Raw genomic sequence first — 12,312 nt, forward strand, 5'->3', positions numbered from 1 at the left:
AAACCTAGTCATGAGCATGGAAAGGCTAACAGCAATGCTCAGGCAAAAAATGCCACAATTCCACAACACCTGGGAACCATGGATAAGTCTAGGAATCTCGACACCAGACTAGACCCAACTACATAAAATAACCCATCTCCCCTCACTTACCCCCCGGCACTGACAATAAGAGAGGAACTCCCCAACGCCTCCCCCCCCCCCCCTCCTCCGACCCTCCCCAAAACTTGCCCTCCCCAACTATCTTTTGTCGTTCCCATCTATCCCCCCCCAACCTGAGTCTCCCCCTACCCATCTCTTTTTTGACATAAAACTGAGAAAAGGCTTTATTGAGACTGTCTCCATAGAACACAACCAAGTCAACTTAATCCTATCCGATTGTCAAATACTGTACTGATTGTAACCCCTGAATGTACCAACTTTTATCTGTCTCCAATAAAGGAAAAAAGATTGTTAAAAAAAAAAAACAAGGAAGGATTGAAACTAGCAAAGAATTATATATAGTTTAGTTAACGATTTCTCAGAGTGGCTGTTCTTGAAACAGTATTGATACGCAGTAGATTGCATTTAGTAGTGTGTCTGCCAGTCACATGAAAATGACCTCATAGCAGGTTGAAACGTCGTGCTGTTCTGACATAATAAATCCTTTGAAAAATCCAGTGCCCTGGATCATCTATTCTTATCAAGTTTAGAATTGTTTTAGACAGGTTTTCCTGAACCAGGCGCACCGGTAATTGCAAGTATTTTTGACTGATTTTCTTGGTGTGCAGCATTACATCTTATTGATAAAATATGTCCATTTCTGAAAGCATTGCTAAATTATATCAAAAATACGAAAGACTCTGATTAACTGGCATTACCACTAGTGCAGACATGCATTTAGCAACCATGGATATTGAGGGACTATACTCCAGTATTATCCATGAGAATGCCTACATTCTTGCATTAATAATTTATCCACACAAAGCTGTGGTCACCCTGTCCATAATAAATTCACATTAGATCTTCTGCAATGCATTTTAACACACAATTATTTTGATGCCAAGTTCTACAACCAGACCCAGAGTACAGTGTGTGCATCTATGTATACCAACTTTTACCGGTGCTGGTGGGAGCGAGGCCTCTGTAAATGTACTTACCGGTTCTTGTCCACACGTCTCCATGGCAATGCGGCGTCAAATGACACCAGTTACCATGGAGACGTGGTCATGACACCGCGGGTCACATGACCCCACAGCATCATTTAACGCTCCATTGAAGGTAAGGGGTGTGCAATCGTGAGAGCAGGCGGGGAGGATGCAGCGCAGGAAGTTTGCGCACCTCTGGTTTAGACCATAGATCTATCGAGTGAAATAAATACACTTGAATGTAATTCAAGACATCTCAATTCTACATTTGACGTTGGTATTGCATTATTTTGCTGACAGATGGGCCTACAACACATCGAAATAAGATTAGACTTGTTGCATTTTTTTTACATCCAAAAAGAATATTTTTGGAACATTTCAATTTTACAAGTTTGGTTCTTTGGGAAATCACTTACATTTGGATGATTAAAATCTATGAACTTGGAATGCACCAAGCTGCTTGTTACAGCTCATTATTTCCCAGACTTGTTCTTTGCATTAGATTTCAGCTTGGATGAAATCGTAGATTTTACTCCAATTAGGCATGCATGAGGAAATGCATCAAATTATAGAAGAGCATCTACTTATATGTTGATCAATTTTCTATTCCACACAACATACAGGAGGAAAAAGAAAACACTACAGATTCAGTTACTGATCAGTTAGAACGTCATTTTAATAGCAATAAATATTTCAATTACAATGTACACCAGCTAAACTCATTTCAGTTGCAATTTTTTTAAAATTCAAAATACGCATGTATATTTGTATAGAAGGAAGTGTTTTTGGTGAATTTTTGAATACCGTTTCATATTTATAACTTTGTACTCATGTGATTAAGTCTTTTGGATTGCCCATCAGCTACCATTTTTTTCTGTTATATGAGCAGAATCTATTAAAACTACACAACTTCATCATTCCTGAAAACCCAGTCTCAAGACAGCATTGCAAATAATCTCTTGATACAATAAGAGGCACTTCAAATGGAAGGCAGACATGTAGCACTAAAAGACTAACAGAACACTTGCCGAAAAAATGGGGGGGAGGGGGGAATAAGACCCCAGTAAATGAAAACATTGACCACCAAATTAGTGGTCTACAAGGATCAGACTCTGCTTACTTTCAAACACCGTTTGTTAAAACTTACCAACGTATCCTTTAGAAAAGACTAACCTTAAGTTCTAGTCTCCAAACAATCCTGCTTTCCATCTAGCGCTTGTGGATCAGGCCTAGACTAAATTTAAAGGCATTAAAAAAATATATATAATTTAAAAAAAAAAAAAGTAGACTAGTATTGTTCATTTGTAAAATGGACAGAATTGGTCTCAAGATATTAATATACTTGAAGGAGCCTCTAGCAAAAAGCCCACACGTTGATAGTATGGAATTCAGCAACCAGCATTCTGATTGAAGTAAACCATTTCTGTTCAAATTGGAACGATGGGATGGGAATGTGATCCTAAAGCAGTGGTCCCTGAGCCATCGATGCCATTTCCTCTTAAGAAAATCTGACACCTATAAGTATATTAAAATACATGTTTAGTTTGTCAATAATGGGGCGCCTAGACTTGGGACATTTCATTTTCACTGGCTGCTCCTTTGTGTCGGATGTCACTATGTTCAACAAATGCTTGCACAGACAAAGCCTCCCTCTAATCCACTCTCCTGATCTTTATTGGCTCTCACATAAGGACAGGATGGTTTGATTGACAAACTACCCAAATCAGAGGAACCCAAGCTATTTAATTTGTAATTAATTTCCCAAGAAAGGAAAGCAGTCAAATTCTTTACTAAAAAGGTTCTGACCAACTACATGGGATTACATATTTAAATGCTCTGGGCACCCTGGTTGGGAAATACTGCCCAGTGTAGCCCGTTTTTAACGATAAAAATTGAGCACCCAACAAATGGCCTTATGCTAATAAGGCGGGAACCATTAAGGCAGCTCTAAATTGTACAACATCCAATCAGATCAAGAGAATTACTGATGTTACTTTGAACTAGTACTACTACTTAAAAAAAAGTTTAACCCATAAATTTAGTTTGTAAATACTCATTTTGCTAGATACATTTTGGCAAATATTGATAAAGTTACAAGAAGAAAATGAACGTCATACTGAAACACTGAACCAAAAACAATTTCTTTCCAACGTAATTTTTTATTTCAGGAAATACAAAAACTATCCAGAACTCAATTTAATCTTCATCTTCTTCCTCCTCTTCATCCTGATTAATCTGGAAGTATCTCAGCTCGTAGCTTTCCTTGCTGTTCGCAACCACGCGAAGCCAGTCACGCAAATTATTTTTCTTCAGGTATTTCTTAGTCAGGTACTTCAAATACCTGCAAAAATTAAAATGAAAGGCAGAACATTACCAATACTAAATTCATCAACTCGTGTAACACAGACGTCGCTGTGAAGAAACTCTGCATAAATGTAACAAGGACAGCCAATTTTAAGTGTAAAAAGAGCGATTAGTAAGAGAAACAAATTTACAAATCTGTAATGTGAACAGAGGTACAGCAAGATAGTATGTGAACGGGTATCATAAAGATCATGAAATGGTTAGCTATTTAAATGAACCACAAGTAATATGATATTTATGGAGGTGATGTAAAGATGTACGGGAAAGGGACAGGATGCTCAGGTTGTACATAATATTTACCAGGTAGTCACAGCATTCATAGCTCAGTTTGTCATACCAGCTTTCAATACGATTCAAGGTCAGAAGTTAGACTATACCTGGCTAAAGTCTAGTTCTACAACAGACAACATTTGCCGCATAACATCACTTCTATACATTTATATGTAAATTATTCAGTTATTTTTACAGCAGTTAAACCAATCCCTGTATATTCTAATCGTAGAAGTATGGTTTATATACTTTATACAATATTTAGCCATTTAAGGCACACAAAGATATTAAAGCTATAGCCGACTGAACATAACCCAAGAGGTCCTATAGATGGGCATTTTTTTAAAGGAAAGCCATCATAGGTACATGCGTAGCAGGCTTTGTTCACTGCTACATCATCCATGATATTAAGTTTTTATATTGGGGCTTTATGAATAGTATATAAATGCGATTATTAATCTACTATAAATTATTATTTCATTTAGATAATGTGGGCCAATGATTATTATAGTTTGCTGCTGGACCAATTTCAACTGAGGTGACCAAACATTGCTTACAATGTACCACTAGAGGGCCCTTTGAAGATTAAAGTGTTCCAACCAGCAAGGAATTCCACACAAAAATGAAAGTGGCAATGTTACCCAATGCCAGTATCTTCCAAAGACAGTGAAACATTAACTTAAAGTAGACTGGTGGGTCAGCTTTGAAAATTGTGTTTGCATAAGGGCAAGGGATTCAGTGAAGTTAAGTGTCTGTAGTCTACGATATGTACTACTGATGCATTTTTAAGCAGCCTCAAACTTACAGTGTATGCATTTTATACCATTCATCCGATATTCTACTCAATTAACTGGGAGGATTAGTTACACATCCATCAAGAAATGGATTGGTCCCTTACACTGCAAGTCTTTCACGTGACTCTTAATAGTGATGCACACTAAACAGCAAAACTGTGTATTCATTTTAGAGCATATCTTTGTAGAACGCTCTATAACAAAAATGACTACCCTAACATGCTGTAAAGTAGAGAATTATGATAACCAACCTACTCCTACCACCAACTGGTGAATGAAGCATGTTAAACATTTGCATCTCATCTCAACTTATTACCATTTTTATTATGGAAAAAAAAATAAACAAAACCATCTAACAGAATGGGATGACAATGAATGTTAAAGCAGCAGTCCAAGCGGTATTTTGTTTTCTTCTTTCCCTTTAATATGTGCATCAATACAACCCACACAATAAGCAGTTAGCCAAGTTGCCGATCGATCCGTTCGTGATCGGTGAAGATTTGGCTCGGGGGTTCACTAAATGGCGGTCAGGGAGCAAAAGAGGACCAAAGATGCAAAGTTCTGTGGGGAAGATCATGTGACCAGGCAGTCACTAGATACAATTGGTGCACTGCTAGAAGGGGCAGGGATCCAAAAAGGGGTGTGGCAGAGCCCGTTTCAGAAGAGGAAGTGACTTTGTAAATGGTTGCTATAGAAACAAAAATGCTTGTTACATTATAATATATTAAAAATATAATTCAGAGTTGTAGTATTAAAAAAAAGTATTTTCTCATAGTACAGAACGGATTACAAAAACACCCATGGAGGAGGATATGGCTTGGTCTGCAGCTTTTAAGAGTTGTTACACAGAATACATGTAACCATGTCTTGTCATCATACCTCTGTGCCCAGAACATACTTTAAAACGAGAGGTAACTCAATGTATTATTTCCTGGAAAAACATTTTATAAACCAACAGGAGCAGGCCTCTTACCTCTTTGAAAATGGCACCTCTGAAGTCACTGTGATTTTACTCTTGCTTCTTTCAATTGTGACAACTCCACCACCCAGATTACCTGCTTTGCCATTCACTTTGATTCGTTCTTGCAAAAACTGTTCCTGTAATCATTTGCAATGGTTTAGGTGCAGTACCAAATATGATTTTAAAAATTGCACCGGTTACTTCTATGACCATACTACTTCATGCATTGAAACCCATTACATATTGTGTTGCCCAAGTAACCCAACGATAGATGTGAGGGATAAATCATTACACAGTAGGTATAAAGAAGAAAAAAAGTGGTAAAATAATTTGCTCAAAATCAGACAGGGTATATTCTGGCATAACTAGTACGCTTCTCACAACATGGAAGCGTGGAACTGCAATCAGTGTGAAATAGACAACGATATTGTGTAATGCCAAACTTTAGCATAATGTGGGGAAATCATTACATTTTGATGAGAACTTTTGGGATGGTTTATTGGGTTGAGTAGCCTTTTCCTTTTATAGCACATGTTTATATCATTCCAGCACATTGGGTTAAATATATGTAGTTTTCACTTACACCAGTTTTGCAAGATTGCACAAGGCGATTGAGGAACGTCCTATATTGCTTGATAACTAGTATGCACAAGATTGGCCATTCTGATGTAAATTAACAAATAGATTTTCCTCTAAAACTAGAACTTTATTATAGCCACATCTGTTAAACTTTACATTACACAATAGATGAATCAGTTAAAAAAAAAGTAATGTGTCCACACATCTGCAGTGCCTTAATTCAGGTGCAGTGCCTAAGCAGCTCCACAGTCTGCAATTTGTGGCTATGTAAGGTTTACAGATTGTACATTAATGTCAACAATATTGTACTTTAGCACTTTCAAAGCAGTACTCCTGGGAACCTTTTTTTGTTAATGGATTTGAAGTAGGGGGTCTCTGGAGCCCCCCTGCTACAAAGATAATAAAAATAATCATCAAGGGTCCCCAGGAGGGCTGCTTTAAGGGATCAGAGAAAGAGCATAGAAGTAGCAGACATGGGAACAACATTAAAAATGGTCTCCCCCCCCTCAGGCAAACAAATGTAAGAATTTTGTCTTCATACACCAAACACAAGTACTAAAAAGATTTAGTTTCATGTAGTAATATCCTGAAAACAGTAATCACTGGAAAGGCCCCATCCATATAATAAAAACTTCCCAGGGTTTTTCCCAATTGAAGATTAGGTTTTTAGCTCATCTTAACTTCGGCTTTAATAGCTAACTGTAAACATTTAAGAACTACCAAAAGATTAGATGATCATTATTTTTTTATTTTAATCCAAAACAGGAATGGTTTCACAGGCATCAGGCCATTTAAACAATGAAAAAAAATATGTTTCCCCTGAACCACGGCACAGACCAGTCCTCCAGGATATTTCAGATTTTATTGTGCTGGTTTCTGACAAACTACTATGGCTGCTGGGCCACTAATATAAAGCCACAATGTCATCTATTGATGACACTGGCTTTTCTATTGACCACTGGAGCATGGCTCATCCCATTGGACATTTTCTTTCCACTGATGAACTATAAATGGCTCAAACCATGGGGGTTCAGAGGTTGGGAGACTGGATCAGCTGAAGAGAACCTCTTGGACCAAGGAAAACCATCAGCATGAAATGCCGTTTTAAAACAAGTGCAATCAGACACCACAAACTGCACCACTGAACTTCCAAGATAAACAGCATGTACAGAAAAGTAATAACTAGAGATAGCTCCATACTGTCATAGCATGTGTCTTGGATAGTATGGTAACAGTATTCTACTTACAAAGTTGGCAGCATCCATGATGCCATCTTCCACAGGGTGAGTGCAGTCCAAAGTAAATTTTAGGACTTGCTTCTTTTTTTTGCTGCCCTTTGTTGTGGTCTTTTTCTAGAAAAGGGAATAAATAAATCAGTACCTGCAAAAACAGAAAACGAAGCCGTAACTTCAAGGGTTCGGCTTCTTCGTACGATCCAACTGCAGACCAGACCTACTTGAAAATTACTGTTCCTGAAATTAGCATATTTTCTCCACAAATTATCAGCTTATTTTTTTTTTAATTAAATCAAACTTAATGCATTAAACTACATCTTAGAAGATCCTCAGTCTACACACCAAAGCAAAGCAGCTAATCACAAATCACCACGCCCAAAGTCTGGAAAACTATAACTATCAGCAGTTAAAGTAATGTCACTTGTCTCACTGTCCCTCCCCTCAAACTCACCGACACCCCAAAATAATTAGAAGCCTTGACTTTACTTCTGTCAGTGAGGCAACAAGGGTCAACCGTTCCAGAAAGGAAAGCTGTAGTCTCCTCTTCATTGGACCGCGCTGCTTAAAGACTAAACTGCAGGGTACTTGCTACTTGTGCCCTACAATACATTGCACTTAAAGGAGACCAACCACAGCAGCAGACAAGGAATTGTGGGCTGCAAGTGCCGTCTTCACACCTTTAAAGAGAGCAGTCCAGGCGACATTTATTTATTTTTTTTAAAAATAGGATTGAAGCAGGAGTTGAGAATCACATTCATTTCAAATCCGGGGGCCCCCTGCTTCCAGAAACACTCATCTCCAAGGGGGATGCCAGTAACACTGCTGTTTAAAGCCCCCGGTCACGTGAGCCAATAGGAAGACAAGAGATTATGTCACAGCTTAATATTGGCCCACGTGACGGGCAACATTTAATCCGTCATTTTGGTATCCCCAACTATCCCAGCCAGAGCTGCTATCAGCACCCCATTCCGAGGCAAGTATTTTGGGAAGCGGCAGGTCCCTGAAACTGAAATCCACATGATTCACCTCCAGAGACCCACTCCATGTACGTATAAAAATAAAAAACACATGTCGCTTGGACGGCGGCTTTAAAGAGGCAATCCAAGCGGGACATTTTTTAACCCTATTTTTCATTTTTTAACTTACAATTGAAGCGGGTGTCTCTGGAGCTGAATACCATTAATGTCAGCTCCGGTGACACCCTGCTTCCAGATACAAACCTCCGTAGAAGGTGCCGGTAGCCGCTCTGCTAGCAGGGTTCACATAATAGCCACTGTTCAAAGCTCCGGTGCTCTGCAGGAGCTTTAAACTCTCAGGAGATACAGGCACCCCCTTCTGAGGCATCTCTAGAAGCAGGGGCCCCCCAGAGCTGAGATTAATGGGGTTCAGCTAAGGAGACCCCCTGCTTCAACCCTACATAATAAATTAAGAAACTAAAAAATGGCTTAGATTGTGCCTTTAGGCTGCGTGGCCTAAAGAGGCTGCATCTTCACTCGTAGGACCTGATTTTCGGACGAAGTGATTTTTTCCAGTTCCGCAGTCTATGTAATAGACTTAATGTGACTCTTTGTACAGTTTTTTCTTTCAGAGCTGATCATTCAGTCTCTTCACAGAGCAGTTTACAAACAGTGCTATTACAAGAGAAGATTGAGTGAAGATTGTATAACTATCAAAACTTTTTTTTTTTTACTGCTTTTAATGGATGCAATATTCAGAACTAAAATAGACTATTAGCATTTTTAATCCTTCCAGTTTCCATTTACAGCAGAATTGCCAGGTGGGAATTATCGTTCCATCCACCCCAAAGTACTCCGAATGATACATGCTCATGCCTTGTCAACAAGGAACATACAGCAAGAAACAGGAGACAAGACAAAAACTATTACAATTCAATCTCAATATACAAACATTTGAGTCAGCTACCAATTAATATATGTATAATATAATTCCGTTTAGAAGGCATAGGTCACTAATATGCAACTACTAGTTCACAAAGGTTAGATGTGTTACTAAGCCTTATTACCCACTCCCCATCCTTTTCACTTTTTGCTAGAGTTTTTATGCTTTTAATTAACACAGAAGCAGTATTTTACTTGGATGGAAAGGAAATTTGTCCCAACAATTTCATACTAAACTTTTGATACAGGGCGAGTCCAACAGGTATGGGGCAATGCATGTGAGAACCGAGTGTTTTTCCAGTAAGAAATGGTTCTACATTTTAAACAAATATTGATTCTGTAACCCGCTTGTGAAATTGGATCCTATTTTAATATGGCCACACATATAAATGAGATGTTGCTGTGTATTTATAGTTAACTTTGACTTAAAGGCCAAACAGACATTTTATGAACTCAAAAATATACAGTATATGGTAATGCATGGAGTTTCTAGAGCTACATTCTTTGAATTTACTGAAAAGATTTCACAGAATCTCATGACTGAGTCAACCAAGTTTTATGAACAGCCAATAAATTACCAAACATCTGAATGGACTTTTTACATAAATGTGGTATATTTAAAGATGCAAAGCCAGGCAACATTTTTAAGTCAGGGGTGAGAACCCCTAGTTTAAGTTTGACAAAATCTCTATATCCATCAAAGTTGGATATGCTGAAGATTTTTTCTTACACAACTTCAAAACAGCCAAGCTGAGTATCTGTGGGGCCAGGCTCTTGTAAGAGAGGCATCACACTAAACACTACTGCTGTGTCATGTTTTTTTGTCAAAGCATGGGAAACTTCAGAAACTGAATCACATTTTCAGCTCTGAGAATCCACCTTCTGAACATTTTCCAGTGTCGTTACCAACGTCTACCATCTACATGAGAATTTTAAATGGCTGCAAAATCACGCAGGCCAAGAGAAAGCACTTCCCGTAGAACTACCATTTAAAAAAAAACAAATTAAACTCAGAAGTATCACCAGTAATTTCACAAGGAAGCATCTCAGGAAAGAGTGGTTCTGCTCCAGAGAAACACCTGGTCCCCCAAGATACTTACTGGTGTTAATCCAGATACAGATGACCATCCAAGTGGAAGTCACAATGGATTACATTGCAGCTTCCTTTTGACCTGTAAGATTTAGCAGACATTTTGTTTCCTGTGAGGTAAGCAAGGACTCCGGTAACTACACCTGAAAGTATATATCAAGAAAATAACAGGATTCAGGTCCAGAGGAGGCCCTGGCTCCCAAAAAGTAAAATGAAGACATTCCAATGGGCAGACGATATTGCCGTTTAAACTGTGGTGCCCGAATCCCTATCAAATTCACTTCGGACAACTCTCTCCCATAGTCTGGTTTATCTATCACAAGTAAAAGCAGCTTTTAAGATTCATATTTTTTTCCGCTAAAAGCCCACTAAATTAATCCAGGAGTGATTTGATTGTGATTATAGTGATATAGGATGTACCCAGATACTGGAGATGTAGTTTAGTTAAGTGTATTGCTAGGTTGTTAGGCCCGGTAGCTAGCCAAGATAATAATTTGTTGGTATACGGTCTCCAGTTGCTGGATACTATGTTGCCACTGAGCCAATCAAGAACAGGTAAACTGGTTTACCCAAGTGGCAACATAGTATCGAGCAACTGGGATCCGTATACCAACAAATTATTATCTTGGCTAGCTACCTGGCCTAGCAATTCACTTAACTAAACTACATCTCTAGTATCTGGTTACATCCTATACCATCACTATAATCATCAGCAGGTAATTAACTCCTTACCGGTTACTGATTGATGTTTAAAGGGTTACAATAATAGGTAACAAAGATAATACCTATATTTTGACCCAAGTACTGGTGAATTACTTTCCATCAACTGGCTACTCTGAGACCAAAATAAGGTTCTCTTCATAGTCCTAATTTTTCTATATCGTCATCTTTTCTCTATAGAGATTACTGTATGGCTAATTGACGCAGCACAGCTGCTTATTAGTCTTGAACAGCATATACCCTTATTAAGTCAAGTGTCTGCATTAGTGAAATACATTGCACTCACCAGCCTTCACCTGACTTATTAGATCCTTGTCTGGTCACTATCAATGGTACGCTAGATAACAACCTAAGCTATTAGGGAAGTCTTTATCAAAGTGGACCAATCTCCATTTTTCATACACAACCAATATACGAATGCAGGGGAGCGCAAACTTTTTGAGCTGCGCCCCCCTGCCAGCTTCCCCTCGCTCTCGCCCCCCCCTTCACGTGTGCAGCATCAAATGACGCCCGAGGTCATGTGACCCCATTTCCATGGAGACTGCCGTGTGACGGTACCTGCGGCGTCATTTGACGCCACGTTGCCGAGTGTCTGCGTCTGAATCAAGGCAAGTTTCATTGTTGCAGAGGCCTTACGCGATCCCCCGGCATTTAATTTAAATGCCTTGGGGAAGAGCGTGGGGCTGCTGCAAGCGGCCCCACCAAAAAAAATCCAGCGACCCGCTGTACTAATGGCTCATCTTCCACACTACCATTAGTTATACTGTGTATTTTCCCATTTTGTGCCCCATTATTATTAGAATTTTGCTGAATTAAAGTGTTTTTATTAATTCCACTTACATAAGTTAGGGGCCTCTTATCATATATTAGTTCACTCCATACTCTGGTCATTCACTGCACGTTACCTGTGCCTGAAGAGTAAATCCCCAGCCATATCTAATTTTATTATTGATCTTAAGTGCATGCAAATTGTTTTCCCCCCCCCTCCTATCCTCCAAGGGGGATACTTCTTCTTTATATGCATTACCCTAGTGCACAAAGATCAAATTCCTTCAAAAGGTGAGTGGGCGGTCACACTTGTCTCCCATCTTTTAGTGAATCTGGGTCTTAAAACCAAGGGGTGCACAAGCACACAAGCCAATTGGACTGCAACATATTTCCAGTACCAAATAGGTTAAACCTTCTCAGGGCTTTGATGAGGCCACCTACGATTGTAAGCTTCGTGGCAGAGACTACTTTTGTAATGTTACTTTTGTCGCAGGCGCTTATTCCCATTG

The 12,312-nt window shown here is 39.0% G+C and overlaps 1 protein-coding gene across 1 annotated transcript in view; it reads right to left on the reverse strand.

Annotated features, from left to right (window-relative positions):
* Nucleotides 1-3,263: 3,263 nt before the first annotated feature.
* RPL22 (ribosomal protein L22) overlaps nt 3,264-12,312 on the reverse strand; it is a 10,958-nt gene continuing 1,909 nt past the window's right edge. The window contains exons 2-4 of the mRNA XM_075604965.1: nt 7,340-7,444; nt 5,526-5,650; nt 3,264-3,465 (exon numbers count right to left, since the gene is read on the reverse strand). Coding sequence (XP_075461080.1) covers nt 3,321-3,465; nt 5,526-5,650; nt 7,340-7,444 — 375 coding nt within the window. The 3' untranslated portion in view covers nt 3,264-3,320. The remainder of the gene's footprint in view (nt 3,466-5,525; nt 5,651-7,339; nt 7,445-12,312) is intronic.

Source organism: Ascaphus truei, chromosome 6 (assembly GCF_040206685.1).
Source record: "Ascaphus truei isolate aAscTru1 chromosome 6, aAscTru1.hap1, whole genome shotgun sequence".
Lineage (NCBI taxonomy): Eukaryota > Metazoa > Chordata > Amphibia > Anura > Ascaphidae > Ascaphus > Ascaphus truei.